This window comes from Polistes fuscatus, unplaced genomic scaffold, assembly GCF_010416935.1.
Source record: "Polistes fuscatus isolate 324 unplaced genomic scaffold, CU_Pfus_HIC Scaffold14, whole genome shotgun sequence".
In the NCBI taxonomy this organism is placed as follows: Eukaryota; Metazoa; Arthropoda; class Insecta; order Hymenoptera; family Vespidae; genus Polistes; species Polistes fuscatus.
Window position 1 is genome coordinate 3,443,343 of NW_025113042.1, and position 16,340 is coordinate 3,459,682.

A 16,340-nucleotide genomic window follows, 5' to 3' on the forward strand; every position below is an offset into this window, starting at 1 on the left:
AAAAAATAGAACATTTTTCCTAAAACGCAAACAATTCTATGACAAAAATTCCGAATTATATGGCAAACCGAAAATATAATAAAACGCGTTACATTGATTAATATTTTTTGTTTTGCTATTTCTCTCTCTCTCTCTCTCGTTCTCTCTCTTTCTATCTTTCTCTCTATCTGTTAAAAACGTGTAAGAGAATTCTAAGTTCGATCGTTAATCGATCGATTTTAATATTTCGCCTTTTCAATCATTGATGATTGAAACGTTTATGATAAGGAATGTATATGAAAATGGGGAGACTATTAACACTGATCGATAGTTAGGAAATCTTACGTAAACGCACACTAATTACATAACAAATATTATTATTATTATTATTATTATTATTATTATTATTATTATTATAATTGTCATTTTCCTTATTATTATCGTTCTGTAATTAAAATCATAAAAACAAGAATGATGATGATGATGATAATGATGATGATGATGATGATGGTAAAATATCGAACGTTCTTGGTATCAGTAGTGGTGAAGGAACTAAACTATTTTAATATGGAAAGAAAACGTGACAATGAAGCGAATATAGTATTTAGCATTTAAAAATCGATGTGTTGATCAAAATAATCGTACACGTGTTGTTTAATATTATAGACGTCTATTAACAAAATTTTCAAAAACTTATCATTCAATTAATCGTTCTGAACATTTGTTAATTAATCGGTGTAATATGGCATAGTTATATATATATATATTTAAAAAAAGAAAAAAATGAAATTAAGACCATACATAAATATATGTGAAAAGTAATGAATGATGACGATGGTAATGATGATGATGATGATATATATAAACTATACCAAATCTTTTTAATTTAAATTTGTCATTATCAAAGATTTATCATTTTTATCTATAAATATATATATATATACATATATATTGCAAAATTTTAAAGTTCAAATTACGAGAGATAACTAATATCGAGATGGAACGATAAAAGAAAATGAATTTTTTTAAAAAATAAATCTTAAATAATATTTATAAATATATATCAAATTGGTTGGAATTATCATTCAACAAGACATATCAAATGTTAATTGTGGTAATAAAAAAAGAAAAATAATATTATAATTATATCGCGTTGTTAATTAAGAGATATAATATATATATAAATATATATGTGACACGCGTCATGGAACTGTAGTAAATTAATTACGCGTTGACAACACATGATTTTAAGATATTTAATTGCTATTACGATATATATATATATATGAAAATTAATAAAAAAATTAATAAACGCGTTCGCGACGTTTAAATAAAGGCAAGAAGGAAAGAATTTCAGCAAAAAAAATATCAAAAAAAAGATAAAAAGAAAAGAAAAGAAAATTAAATTAAATTAAATAAATAAAGAAATGATGAAAGAGGTCATAAACGCGCGCTCGCGGAAACCTTTCTCAAATGCTTAGAGTACCTGTCGCCTTGTCGTACGCGTCTTTCCAAATAAATAAAATGATTCCTCGTTTCTATGCGCTACTGATGAGAGTCGTCGAGAGTCCGAATACATATATAAAATAACTATTATTTTCAATAACACGTACACATACATACCTATATACATATATCTATATATATTTAAAAGTGTTAACGTTTATTATAAATATAAGCGAAAAAAGTCAAAACATATCAATCGAAATGCCTAAAAGCATTATAAAAAATGTTTTAAAATATGAATGTTATATCGAAATTATATTTTTATCTTCGATCAATATGTATAATTAAGCTATACATATACACATACATATATATATTTGCATATAGTATTCATATATTTTCTCGAAGCATATATATATTATATACACATATAGTATATACACGTGGTATTTTTTTTTACATACGTCGTACGCATGCAATACTCGATATGCAATCTTTTAAAACAAAAACTTATATTCTTTTTCATAATTATATTTAACTTTAAGCCTAAACGATTTATCCATTTACACGAATAGAATGATTTTGTAATTATTTTCTTATTTGTTTTTGTTTTTTTTTCTTTTTCAATTTTATCTGACTGATGTTAAAAAAAAATTAGGATGAAAAAGCTGAGCCGCATAAAAATACATATCATAGATGTAAGATAATCTACGATCCTATACGATTGAAAGATCTTTTTAAAAATATATTTAGAATACGTGAATTATTATTCTCGAAAATAATCGAATATTCATACGTACGATGTATCATAGTGTTTAAGGAATTTGGCCGTCTGGCTTTGAGTCAAAAGTACCTCTACTGAATGAATTAATTCCAGAGTAAATTATATATTATGTGTGTGCGACTATCTAATACACAAATAAATGTATATCATTCAAACAATACAATATTAAAGAGCTCAAATAGTTAAATGTGAAGTAATGATGGATAGCAAATAAATTTGAAAACTCCTATCGTATATTTTTCATTTCCCAAAAATATTATATATATATATATATTTTGAATAAGATCAAATTTAAAAAATAAAAATTTAAGGGAGAAAATCACTTTTTCAATTTTTTACAAAAATTCGATTTTCTCATTATCTCAATGCCGGTACAAACAGTTTCCTTTATTACCAACCATTCATAGCAATAGATTTCCTATACTACCGACCGTCGGCAATAGTAGATTTCTTCTTTGTTACCGACTTATCGGTAATAATAGATTCCAGTGTTATCGATCCAGCAATAATAGTGCATTCATATTTTCTGAAATGTCAATAGTAGTAGATAAATAGTTTTTGCATTATTTATAATTGAATAAAGTATAACTCTTAGTAACATTTTATCAGTAAGGCTTTAAATTATGGAAACACTAACATATGTACAACATAAAACGTATTTTATTCCTTGTTCTCCTTAATATTAGTTATACATTAAAAAAGCTTGTACACCTATTGTTAGGAAAATTGTTATAACAGAGTTAATGAATGTATTAAGTCTTTTTTTTATTTATTATTTTAATGAACTTTAGGTTTGGCTGATTTTACTTTTTTTAATTTTTTAAGGCCATTTATATTTGTTTTTAGGAGATTCCAATATGCTTGCTGGAATTTATTAACGTCTTTGGAATGTATCTGAAAACAACAAAAGTTTAGATTACCTTCCTTACAAGAAATTAATTAGCTATATATCTATGTAATTTTAAAATGATACTTACAACGGTTGAGATTTTTTTGCTGCGAAAAGTGGCTCGCACAAGGCAAAGAAATTCACTTGGCGTTGATAACGGTGGTCTTCCTTTTCTAGGTACTGGTTTATTATGTCCATTAACTGCGATTTAAAAATTATAGATTAAACACGGTGTATTCTTTATGCGGTAACAATTATATTATGTTATTCAATCTTGATTAATGCAGTGACTTTAAAATATCATCACATGCAAAAAATTATTTGGATGATAATCAAACCAATCAATTTATTTTCTAGAAGATAAATTATATTGTTATAATAATTCAAAGTAAATAATGATAGATAAAATAAAATGTACCTTTAAAAATACTTACACCTTTTAATAGTTAAAGTTACAGAACCAGATAGTCTTGATTTCTCAAATAGTCTTGTGAGCTCCACTAAGAACTAAAAAATGATAATTTAAGTGTAATGTTTGTAAGAAATGATATACATTTATTTTACAAATTACCATATCATTTTCCAAAAAAACCATTTTGATTTCACAACCATATGCCACTAAAATATGTCAAATCAGAGTTATTATTAATTGGTTATGTTCTGTGTCATTTGTATGCACTGCATACTTCGGTTCACAGACCTGATAGAAACCTCAAATAAGTATATTATAGAGAAGTATTCTTCAATAAAATCTTCGGCGGGGTTTTTAAATCAAAGATCTTTAAAGATTCTTTTTCTATTTTTATTATTTTTTATTATATTCTTGTTAACCTTAATTTAATCTAATAAATAGTACTCGAAAACATTATGAATAAAATAGTTAAATAATTTTATAAATGAAATAATGTGTGCATTAAGGTACTACTTGTAATTAATTTTGTTATAGATAATTATTAATTATAACATTATATTTACTTGACAGTAATTCACTTTAGAAACTAAAAATATATTGATTTATTTCGTTAATAATAATTTTCTGAAAATATTCTTGTATTATCTAATATTTTAGGTTCTGTACTCTTAACACTTTTAGGTTATATTACTTTCTATTGTGTATGTAATATATGTATATATATGTATATATATATTTTGTATGTTACAGCCTCTATAGATCTGCATCATTTTACATTAGTGGGTAGATTATGAGAATTTCCAAATATGGCAATAGGGATATGATTTCGTTTGGCTATCTATTTGCTTAGTTTTATGAAGAAAATTAATATTAATCATATCTTACAACTAACTTTGTCTGGTTATTCAACAAGATATTTCGTTTAAAATGTATGTATATATTTATAGTTTTTTACTTATCCACATATTATCTATATTATATAAAAATATATAGAATTTATCTCTCTCTGTCTCTTAAGTTAAGTCACTCTTACATTAATTGTAATAAATTAGTTATTTAATCTAAATCAATTATCACATTATCTTGTATTTTTATTATTGCAACTACTTTAATTTATAAATATTTCCTTTTTAGGATCAAATATGCGATAATATTTTTAACAATAATTTATTTAACATCAGCTGAAGATTATTATGATCTTCTTGGAGTAAGTAAAAGTGCAGATCAAAGAGAAATTCGTAAAGCTTTCAAAACAATTGCTGTTACTCATCATCCTGATAAAAACAAAGTAATTTATCGAATATTTTATTAAAATATTTCTTTATTATATTACAAGATATATAATAATGTATTATTATTATTATTATTATTATTTTAGGATGACCCAAAAGCGCATGAAAAATTTATTAAATTAACAACGGCTTATGAAGTATTAAAGGATCCAGAATCAAGAAAAAAGTATGATCTCTATGGAGAAGAAGGTTTTGAGAATATCAACAAAAAGCCTAATTATCATTCTTGGAATTATTACAAATATAATTTTGGGATTTACGATGATGATCCACAAGTTGTCACTCTTAACAGAAATGATTATTGTAAGTCGTATAAAATTTATTTGAATTTTATTTATAAATAGTAGACGATTAATTATCTTTTTAATTTTGTACAGTTGAGAATGTATTTAATTCGGAGAAAATGTGGTTGGTGAATTTTTACTCGCCGATGTGTCATTTCTGCCATCATTTAGCACCAATTTGGCGTAAACTAGCAGAAGAGTTTGAAGGAGTTATAAAAGTAGGCGCAGTTAACTGCGAAGATGATTTTCAACTTTGTCAACAAATTGGTATAACAGGGTATCCTGCTTTACTTTATATTGCAAAGGTATTTATTCTTAAATGTTATGTTTAAGTTATTAATAATCTAGTTTTTATATTAAAATATCTAATAATCTTAGAATTCAACAAGTGGGAAACAGTATACTGGAGAGAGAACGCATAATGCAATAAAAGATTTTATATTAAATAAATTAAATATTAATATTCCTGAGATAAGTTTGTCTAATTGGAAACGTCTTATAAAAAATAATGAACTTATTAAAAAACCCATGCTTGTATTTACTTACAAAAATAAGGAAGAATGTTTATCATCCGACGATCTGCTTAAAGTTGCTGCTATTTTTGTAAGTGTATTTAATAGAAAATAATTAATGTGTATATAGTAACATATATTATTATTATTATAGGATAAAACATTAAATATTCAATTACTTCACTGCAAGGAAAATGAATGTGATGATATTTCCGATAACACTTGTGCAATTTTTTTGCCAACGATAAGTGACAAACAAACTTGGGTACCCATATATTTGAAAAATATAGAAAATGTCAAAGATTTAATAGAACAAGTTTTAGAACAATTACCAGAACCAAAGAGTCTTACTGATAATGAATTTGAGGTATTAACATTTGATTTAAATATGATTTTAAAAATGTATATTTTAAGTAATAAATTTTGAATTTTTATTTATAGGAAATAAGAAGAGAGCTTAGAAAAGAGCCAGGGATAGGTTGGCTCGTATGTTTTTATATAGGACATTCAACTGAATTAGATTTAATACTTAAAAAACTACCTAATGTTATTAATACTATTAATCTAGGTATCCCTTATTGTATATCTCAATTTATGTTTCTGTAACTAATTTAAAACTTATATAATATCTATAATTCATAGGTAAAATTAATTGCGGAAGGTACGGATATCTTTGCAATACATTAGACGTGAACAGATATCCAATGTGGGGTGTTCTTAAGCCTGGAGGAGCTTTCGAATTAAGTCATGGAAAAAATACAATTCATGATATTGCTAAGTTTACTACAAGTAGTATTAAAGCTGACAATTTATGGGCCTTATCTGCCGATAAAGTATTATCAATATTACAAAGAAATAGTGGTAAATGATATTTAAAATTAAACAGGAATAATAAAATACATATTTTTATTAATTCTTATATTTTATTTATTTTATTTCAGGTAAAGAAGTATGGTTTCTAGATTGGTATGCACCATGGTGTCCTCCGTGTATGCAGTTTTTACCAGAACTTCGTAAAGCATCTATGCAATTCAATAAATCGGTTGTACATTTTGGTACAATTGATTGCACCGTGCATTCTTCGATTTGTCGAAAATACAATATACGTTCTTATCCAACTGCAATGCTCATTAATGGAACAAAAACATATCAATTTACGGCACACAAAACAGCTACTAATGTAATACAATTTATAAATGACATACGAAACCCGTCAGGTAAAAAATATATTATAAGATATAGTACTTTTAATATATTATATGAAGGAACATTCATATTTTTAATTTGTATATTTTTTGTATTTAGTTATACAATTATCTGCCACGAATTTTAATCAATATCTTGAAAAAGATAAAGATAAAACCATATGGATAGTTGATTATTTTGTTGGTTGGTGCGCACCTTGTCAACATTTAGCACCGGAATGGACTGCTGTTGCTAAAATTTTGAATATTCTACCATTCGTTAAGGTAGCCAATGTTGATTGCGAGGTAGAAAATAATTTATGCAGATTGCAAGAAGTGGGAAGCTATCCTAATATAAGATTGTATCCAAGAGACCGTAAAAATTTGAACAAAGCTATGTAAGTGTAAGCGACATTGTTCTAATGTATCATAATATGTTCATCGTACACTTTTAAAGTTATATTTAAAGAGGATAAATAATAAATATTTTAATTATAGAAAATACGATGGACCACATAAAATGTGGCACATGTTAAAATGGATTTCTACATATTTTCCAACTAAAGTTTACGATTTGGATCCAAACAGTTTACGAAAGAAAGTATTTTCTGGAAAGAATGTGTGGTTGGTTGATTTTTATGCACCTTGGTGTGATCATTGCCAAAAACTTGACCCACACATTTCAATCGCCGCACAGGTATAATTTAGGATTCATGTATCATAACATTTTTGCATATATCATTATATTATATTATTATTTTATAAATTGTATAAATGCGTGGGAAGGTTCATTTTCAAAATGTTTTTTTTTTCTTTCCAGTTATTTAGCAACAAGGTAAATTTCGGAAAATTTAATTGCGAGCTTTATCATACACAGTGTTCGCAAGCAGGAGTTAAAGCATATCCGACATTAATTATTTACGATAGAAAACATGATATAAAAGATGTCGATAAAGGTTTTCAAATTATGGCAACGTCATCTGAAATGATTAAAGAAAAATTATCGAATTATTTAAATTCTAATAAGAAGAATAAACGCGACGAATTATAACGATAAGTAATGTACATAATATGAACAGTGCATAATCGATGAAAGAAACAAAAAATTCAATTACATCACGATAAATGAAAAAAATATTTCATAATTCTTTTTACGAATGATGTAACATTTGAAATCTCAAAATCTTATCTAATTTAGATTTAGTATTTTAAAAAAATACATTTTTATAAGAAAAATTTATATTTTTTTAAATAGTAACAATATTTCCGATCATATTGTAGACCAACGTAAGTAATATATTTAATACGTGCATTTAATAATTGTATGCATGTATTATACGTGTCTATGATTAAATGAGCACTATTTACAGTGCGATTTAACTTCCCTTTTATGAAATACTCAATATTCAGTATATTCAATGATGCATTTATATTTAAATATTCTATATATATCTTTACTGTGATATATGAATAAACTGTTTTTACATCTTAGTATCATTAGCTCTTTTTAAGTAAATATTTCATTGATTTTATTAAATAGGATATCTGAAAGTTTTTTATTTTTGCACATAGAATACGCTGACATAGTTTGACCGGTAAAACCTCGGACATCCTGTATAGAACAATAGACAAAAAATAAATTTTATCAAAATATAGAATAAATTGTTTTTTTTTTTTTTAGACAATTATAATAATAAATAATTAATAATTAATTATATAAATTCATAAGATAAAGGGAAAAAAGAGGAGAGAAGAAAAATAATAAAATATCTTCCAATGAAAATAAACGATAGTTTTGTCTAACATATAAATTTATGAATACATATATGTAGCATACATATACATATATATCTTTAATATTAATTATATTTGGATAATTCACATTATTTTATATATGAGACGTTTACTTATATTTTGTACAGTGCCGTTAATTGCACATTTTAAATACATATACAAGAATAATATTAGGGTAGACACACTACATTTATAAAAGTAAATACTCGAATGAAAAATAAGACACTCTCGGCGGTTTAGCATAACAAATGTTTCTTTTTTAAATCCACATATTTTCTTAAATCGTTGTTTTCATTTTCTAAACTTATGTTAGCAAAGAATTAGCTAATAGAAATCTATTTAAATTCAATCATGCCAGACATAAGATCTATTCTAAACAAAAATAAATTGGACACATGTTTATCTGTGGAATGTATTATAAAAATATTCTATTTTTGATCATTCAATTTTTCAAATTCTCATCAGAGAAATTATATATTTTTTAGTCCGAATCATGTTTATGTGTCCATCATAATAAATCCATTCAATTACTATGTTTTATATTTATATATTACATTAAATTAATTAACGCATAGGCAGTGTAAATATAAGGACATCAACGTATGGTACGCGCGTGTGTGTGTATACATATATATATATATATATATATATACAAGCTTTGATGAATATAAAAATATAAATAGCAGAAAAATAATATTTTTATCTCTCATTTAATTTAAATATATTCGTTTCGAATAACTCAATTAAATTAAAAAATAATATAGATAAATATTTCATGAATAAGTCGTATTTTTTTTTAACTGATTTTTACAGTCTTAAAATCGCATCATCTTTGGTTGGTGTGGTAAAACACAAATTTATGTTTATATATATATAAATAAACGAACGTGTTTATATAGATAAATTGCATTAAAGGTAATTTGGTAATACAATTTTATATAAACTTTTAATTTATTATTAATTTATTTTTGTTCCAAAATTCGTGATTCAATTAGATATAAATAAAGTAAAATTATTGTTTTTGGTAAACGTATATTAAAACTTTCTGGAAACATTAAATTTTAATTTTTTAGCAATTAATAAATGTGCTGTGCAAAATATGAGTTATACATATGGATAAATGCATAAACAGATAAATAATAAGTGAATGGCAATAGCAAGTTATATAGTTTTATAGAGAAAATTCTATCGAAATATTGCTATTATCTGCTACAAGCAGTGACTATATTAACGATTAGATATTTATGTAGTATTCATATACCACATTGTATACATCTATAAATAGTAACTTAAAAAAAGAGAGAGAGAAAGAGAGAGAGAGAGAGGAAATACTTATGTGTTTTTGTAGACTTTCCTAAATATCACGATTTCTTCAAATTTTCTTACGGTTATCTCAATACGTTGTTTGGTCAGTTTGCTTTTTATTTTTAGATTTTATACTGTATATCATATTTCCTTTCCTTCGATTGCTATCTTTTCTACTCGCACGCAAAATGTTTTTAAAATATTTAACTTAAACTTAATTATGCGTATAATACAAATAAATTTTGAATAGACACTTAAAAATTCCATTCATATTTTGTTTTGTATAAATTTAACATTAAAAATAAATATGCAAGTTTTTATTGCTTTCTTAACATTTTAAAAACATTCAGCGTTCTTATTACAGTACTACAAAAATGTTCCAAATATTTGTAACAATAGTGTAGAAATTTTATTTTGTATTGTTTCTTTTTTTTTTTTATAAGCACATGTGCGTGTTATGTATAATAAATATAATTTTACATATAATATAACAATGCATAAAAATATATAAATAAAGTAGCATATTTCACATTAACGTGACAATGCGCTGCTAATATTTCTAAATCATTTGTAATTCATCATAGTACTTTAAATTATTATGCATTTCGATATGATTATATGATTATAAGAAATTATTAAATAGAGCATTTAGAAATGTAGAAGTTTTAAAAATAATATCGTAATATAGTTACATTATTAATGTGATGTATCAAAATTTTGGAATTTTACAATATCGTTTGTAAAAATTAGATATAATTGAACATGTTTCTGTCATTTTTTATGTATATATACATATATATGTGTATGTATGTATATACATTTTACTTTCATTATAATTATTTGATGAAAATTTTCATTTAATTCAATTCATGAGAAATCATTGAAATAATTGCTTTTTTTCGTTTATATTATGCTCATATTTAATTAGAAATAATCTATTATTGTTTCCTATTTTATTATTTTCAATACATACTGACAAATCTCAGTTATCGTCTTGTATATTACCATTTACAGTTAAGCTCTGTATCACATCTTTTTACAAGTATGTAAATATTTTTTATAATCATCGAGAAGCAAGCACAATAATCTGTAATTTATTTATCCGTATAAATATTATAATTTAACAATTTCAACGATAATAATTTATATAGAAATATTTTAACTACAATAAGAAAAAAAGAATGTACATACCAGTAAAGTGCCGTTTATAATTTGATCATAATTTAAATATCTCGTTTAGAAGGTGGTATTAAATGATCAGGAAGTTCCGCTGGAAGGTCGTAACCTTCTAATTTAACGTTAATTAAATGCATTGCCAAAGCAAATTCATCCGAGTCCAAAAGTCCATCTTTATCAATGTCAGATAATTTCCAAATTTTTCCTAACATACTATTCGGTAATTTGGACTTAATCATTTCAGATTTAGCAGCTATAAATAAAGTTTAATATGAGAATAGATATAGAATTATCGTATTGCAATATTATAATAATTGTAATCGAATATAAGTTTATCGCATGTTACGATATGTCAACAAAATAACATCAAAAAAAGATAAAAAGAAAGTTACCTGCTCCTGTTATCTTTCCGTCAGTTGGACCAAGCGTTTCAAAAATACTATCATATTTATATCTGTCTTTATTAACAATCCATTCGGGTTCACCTGCACCTGCATCGATACCTTCACCTCTTTTGTATCCAAATGGACTAATCTGATCTTCCACACCTTCAAATGCACCACCTGTGCAGATAAAATATTCACGTTCTGTGTAACAAATGAGTTCATTTAATTCCAATTTTTTAAATCATAAATATTTCTATCTTGGATTTGAAATAATAATTTTATAATGTAGATAATTAGATTCATAATTTACTTATAAAATTGTATCACAAATATTTAGTTCTTCTCTTATATCTTTATAAATGATTCATGGAAACGAAAATGATATAGATAAGATATAAAATTAAGTAACCTTCTATTTCTAGTATTGATATGATAGATTATATGAGAGCTTCTTTCTTTTAATTTTAATTCAATAATTAAAAACAAAAAATATATAATTTCTATTTAAAATTCCTTCTTTTCTAAATTTTAGTTTAATGTTATAATCAATAAAATATTTCTTTAATGAATACCTTTAATTAATGGTTCTGATGCAGTGGTTACTTCTTCGTGAGGTATCATAGCCATTAATTTAGCAATATCTTCCGCAAGCATTTTATCTACTACTTCCAATAATTTTATTTTTATTGGATTAAATTTACTAAAGTCATGATGCATTAAACATTCCTGCATTTTCTTAAGGTTTGGAAAATCTCCAGGAGAAATTTGTTGTTCTCGTTGAATTTGATCATAAATTTGACCTAAATTTTTTATAAGTTCTTTCTTTTTCGAATCTTTACCAAACATACTTGGCATATCTTTTCTCAATGCACTGATTATGTATGCATGTACCTGTAATTCAAGAAACACGTTGAGTCTAGCACAACAATACTTAAGAAAACTTAGTCTTATTAAATGATTTTAATTATTTTTTACCTTTGCTAATCGTGCTCGTTTGATTAAATCGTTAAGTTTTCTTAATGCAGCATTTCTTGGTAATGATTGCATATCTCTGAATAAATCTTGTTCTTCGTCTTCAAATAATCTGAAAAAAATCACACACTTAAATAAACCTAATAAGATAAAGAAGATCAATAAGATAAAAAGAAAAATCATACCGTCTATTAACGTCATATCTTAATGGTTGATCCCAAAATGAACCAATATAAACCCTAGCAACTTCAGGAGTTTGTAAAACTTTTCCTAAAGACCACATAAGTGCACCATATACTCTCATAAGTTGTTGATGATCTATCATATCTGCTTTATTAAGAACAATTCTAATTTTATCGTCGTGCCCTCTAAGGGCTTCTATAGATCTTCTAAATTCATCTGAAATATCGAGCTTATGTGCATCAAATAATAATATGATTCTGTCTACTCTCTCTGCAAACCATTCTAAAACACCAGTGAAATCGTAACCTCGATCTACCTCTAAATATAAATAAAAGAGAAATAAAAATACAATATACTTTGATTAAAATTAATCAAATATTTCTAATGTAAAAAGATACATACTCGTTGTTTCTCTCCGGAGAGAATTCCAGGCGTATCAACAATAGATATTCCTTTGAGAACCGGAGATGCAACAGTGGAACATTGAAATCTATTGAGGAATGCATTACCGAATTTTGAAAGCGGTCTAAATTGTTTATTCGGATCAACAACTAAAGCATTTCCAGGAATAACACCTTCCTTTTCATCATACATAACAGCAATGAAACGATCCGTTGTTGGTTCTGGACCAATTCTTATTCCAGGAAATTCACGTTCCAGCAAATATTTAATAAAAGTTGTTTTCCCAGTAGAATATTGTCCTACCAAAAGTATCATAGGTTTCGCATCAAAATCTGGATCATCCAATTGAGGCGAATGAAAGTCATGGAATTGATAATGTTGTTCCAAGGGTAACAATTTAGCTCTGTATATCTTTTTAAGACCTTCGGTAACATTCTCAAAGAGATCTTGTTTGCCATTTTCATCTCGACTGAGCCAACTGAACATATTGATGATTGACAATATATATTAATCTAAAAATGAAATAATATTATATCATTTAATGATAATAAATCTGAAATGTGCAAGATTGTGTTATTTAAATATTTTTATGCAGTTTGTGAGAAAAAAAAATTAATAATAAATAAAATAGTAGAAACTACATATGAGAATACCCATGCACGTGAAAGTAAAGATAATAAGAAATTTCCATGAGAAATAATTATGGTTAATGATGAATATACATACATATATATATATAGAAAGAGAGAAAGAGAGAAAGCAATGGGAACTAACCTGTCCTTACGTTTCTCTTAGTTGTATGTACATGAACAAACGACTTTAAAATTAATTGATGCAAACAAATGGTGGTCCTTTTAAATAATCCAAAAATTAAACGAAATAATAATTACAATATTTTATACCTAATGTATTTTATTATCCGAATACACGTACACTTAGCTCCGAATGAATTTCTTTTTAAATATTCGAGGATGTTGCAAAACTGAATAAGAAGTTTTTGATAGATGAAGTAGAGGAAACTATATTGATAATTTCTAAGGCTTATACTATTTTAAAGAGACGTTTAACGTTTAGTAGAACGACGATTACGATTCAGAAACGATGAATAGGCGGGCTTTCTGATAATGACGCGATATACCGAGCTGTTTCCCCGTATTAAAACGTACAAACACAATGGTGAAGTGACGACGTGTCGTTCTCGTATGCACCAGCGCAAAGCCACTACCAAGTGACAAGATCCAAATATATATGTATATATATATCTATATATAGTATATGTATGTGTATATATATATATCCATCTATACAAGGTGTCTCAAAAGTTGTTTCATCGAATTGAATAATTTTTAGCAGATCTCAAAAGTTTCTTCCGTTTAGTTTTTTTTTAATAATTTTTATACGTATATAATACGTTTGTTAACAACATTGTAAAATGCAGATTTTTTATCTTAATATTCCAAACAAATATATCATAATTTTATAAAATAAATTTATATTTTTTTATTATCTCGGTAAAGTGACTTTTTGGACACCCTGTATATGTGTACACATCTGACAAGTTACCACGATGAGATTGTATAGCATATGTAAATGAATAAGAAACGAATGATCTAGTATTGTATGATATTACTTGATTATTACATTTTTTTAAATTTTCGTATATATTATTTTATTCTCGATTAACTAATGATAATAATTATAACTAGTTAACAATGTTGATAGCTGAAGAAAGAAGTGAGTTTCTTTTATGAAAAGTTTTTATAGACGATATCAATGCTGTTCTAGATTGAGTTTCTATTAGAAACATTAAACTCCTCCTTCAAATTAAATTATCCATGCAGTTTATTACTGTATTGTTTATTACAAATATTTATATTGTTTGTAATTTTTATTTTATTACTTTATAATTGTTTATTTTTTTTACTTTTATCTACTTTGCATAATTTCCGCGTTTTTCAAAATTCTTTTTTCAATGCGTATAATTAAACTTTGTTTTGTTTTTATTAATTATTATTTTACTATTTTAGAATTGTTTATAATTTTTAGATATATTTATTTAAAATAGACACGTCTTTGACTTATTTTAAATAATTCGCGCGTTATTAAGATATGGCGCGAAAATGACGCCATTTTCAAAAATAGTTTTAACTTCGATTCTTAATTATATAATTAATAAATTAAAGAAGTTTTTTCTATATATCGATGTTAATGATTTTCTTCTTATTTATGTTTTATATCTTAAAAAGATTATTTTTTGTAACGAGATCAAAGTAAAATACATTAAAACGTCTAGTAGAAATGTTTTCATTTAAAAAAAATCTATATAATGTCAAAGGTCAGTTGATTAATCATAGACATCTTTCTTTAAAAATATTTAATCTCAACAACTTTATCATTAGTGTCTTAAATAAACGTTTTATCTGAGGTCATCGATCAAATTTTCAATATAGTTGTTCTATTTTATGTAGGTAAAAAAAAGATAATTTTTTAATAGTACGATTAGAAAAAATTTAATGTCAGCTAATATAAAAATAATAAAATATTCAAATAAATCTAAAAAATGAATAAATAAGAATTCAATAATAAAATAAATTAAAGATACAAAATGACATTAATTTATTATTGAACTGTTCGAAGTATTTAAGTATTAATTATTATTATTATTAACAATATAATATATTTAAAATATCATTAAAGTATTGATTCATTATTTCATTGATTTATTATTCAAGTAAGAACGTTTGTCCACTGATTTTCAAGTGCTTTTATTAATATCATTTAAAGTTCATTATTAGGCCATTGAAAAAAAGAATTGGTGAATAGTTCTCATCTCTAAAAGGATCCACCGATTAGGCCCTTTTAAGAAAGTTATCTATCTATCTCATATGAGTCAAATCGAGAGAAAGAAAGAAAGGAAGAAAGAAAGAAAGGAAGAAAGAAAGAGAGAGAGAGAGAGAGAGAGACAGATACTTATGATAAAAGAAATCTAATCTAAACTTTTGTTAAATATCCAAACACTGTTCCACTAATGTAAATTAATTTGGACCTTTTAACGTAGTTTCCACAAATAAAAAACAACGATTACTTCATTCCAATGAAATAAATGATCGCGACAGATGTTTCTAAACAATAGACGAATTCTAATTTCTTAGACTAGAAGACAGTAAGTTTGACGAATGGGAGCTCTTGCACTTGCACTATAATCCTTGGTGTTATTACGCAATGATATATGCGAACGATTCAGTGTCATTCGTCGTTGCGTAAGTTAAAGCGGACACATCCTGGTTAAACGATCTTGTGTCAATTTACCGGTTTTAACGAGATTATCTATTAAAGTTGG

The 16,340-nt window shown here is 25.4% G+C and overlaps 3 protein-coding genes across 6 annotated transcripts; 1 reads left to right on the forward strand and 2 right to left on the reverse strand.

Annotated features, from left to right (window-relative positions):
• Positions 1–2,851: 2,851 nt before the first annotated feature.
• LOC122514371 (signal recognition particle 14 kDa protein) lies at positions 2,852–3,933 on the reverse strand. Of its 2 annotated transcripts, XM_043631162.1 has the most exons (5): positions 3,799–3,933; positions 3,670–3,716; positions 3,533–3,605; positions 3,187–3,299; positions 2,852–3,103 (listed from the first exon to the last, which is right to left on the reverse strand). In XM_043631162.1, exons 2-5 carry the CDS (start codon positions 3,691–3,693, stop codon positions 2,987–2,989), a joined length of 327 nt encoding a protein of 108 aa, XP_043487097.1. In that variant the 5' UTR covers positions 3,694–3,716; positions 3,799–3,933; the 3' UTR covers positions 2,852–2,986. The 2 variants fall into 2 exon arrangements, with proteins under 2 accessions (XP_043487097.1, XP_043487096.1); XM_043631161.1 differs by lacking the exon at positions 3,799–3,933 and having other exon boundaries at positions 3,670–3,792.
• A 39-nt stretch (positions 3,934–3,972) lies between these two features.
• Positions 3,973–8,437, forward strand: LOC122514369 (dnaJ homolog subfamily C member 10-like). Its single transcript, XM_043631158.1, has 13 exons — positions 3,973–4,016; positions 4,261–4,439; positions 4,645–4,798; positions 4,889–5,105; positions 5,180–5,391; positions 5,465–5,689; positions 5,753–5,965; positions 6,040–6,166; positions 6,241–6,459; positions 6,540–6,815; positions 6,904–7,180; positions 7,281–7,479; positions 7,603–8,437. Coding segments are annotated over exons 2-13 (2,352 nt in total). The 5' UTR covers positions 3,973–4,016; positions 4,261–4,437; the 3' UTR covers positions 7,834–8,437.
• Positions 8,438–10,832: 2,395 nt separating this feature from the next.
• LOC122514171 (EH domain-containing protein 3) lies at positions 10,833–16,204 on the reverse strand. 3 transcript variants are annotated; one of them, XM_043630835.1, is made up of 9 exons: positions 13,934–14,451; positions 13,775–13,851; positions 13,001–13,512; positions 12,601–12,914; positions 12,419–12,527; positions 12,016–12,334; positions 11,450–11,620; positions 11,073–11,310; positions 10,833–10,968 (listed from the first exon to the last, which is right to left on the reverse strand). In XM_043630835.1, exons 3-8 carry the CDS (start codon positions 13,484–13,486, stop codon positions 11,105–11,107), a joined length of 1,605 nt encoding a protein of 534 aa, XP_043486770.1. In that variant the 5' UTR covers positions 13,487–13,512; positions 13,775–13,851; positions 13,934–14,451; the 3' UTR covers positions 10,833–10,968; positions 11,073–11,104. The 3 variants fall into 3 exon arrangements, with proteins under 3 accessions (XP_043486770.1, XP_043486772.1, XP_043486769.1); XM_043630837.1 differs by lacking the exons at positions 13,775–13,851; positions 13,934–14,451 and adding an exon at positions 16,047–16,204; XM_043630834.1 differs by having other exon boundaries at positions 13,775–14,450.
• Positions 16,205–16,340: the final 136 nt, after the last annotated feature.

Bases quoted from the DNA above. Each gene is read 5' to 3' on its own strand.
- LOC122514171 (XM_043630837.1), bottom strand. From the start codon at position 13,486: ATGTTCAGTTGGCTCAGTCGAGATGAAAATGGCAAACAAGATCTCTTT. The intron at 12,528-12,600 runs GTATGATTTTTC...GATTTTTTTCAG, and splicing joins AGATATGACGTTAATAGACG to ATTATTTGAAGACGAAGAAC. The intron at 11,621-12,015 runs GTATTCATTAAA...TTATCTGCACAG, and splicing joins ATCAGAACCATTAATTAAAG to GTGGTGCATTTGAAGGTGTG.
- LOC122514371 (XM_043631162.1), bottom strand. From the start codon at position 3,693: ATGGTTTTTTTGGAAAATGATATG. The intron at 3,300-3,532 runs GTAAGTATTTTT...TTTAAATCGCAG, and splicing joins AACTTTAACTATTAAAAGGT to TTAATGGACATAATAAACCA. The intron at 3,104-3,186 runs GTAAGTATCATT...TGTTGTTTTCAG, and splicing joins GCAAAAAAATCTCAACCGTT to ATACATTCCAAAGACGTTAA.
- LOC122514369 (XM_043631158.1), top strand. The intron at 5,966-6,039 runs GTATTAACATTT...TTTTATTTATAG, and splicing joins TTACTGATAATGAATTTGAG to GAAATAAGAAGAGAGCTTAG. The intron at 6,816-6,903 runs GTAAAAAATATA...TTTTGTATTTAG, and splicing joins TGACATACGAAACCCGTCAG to TTATACAATTATCTGCCACG.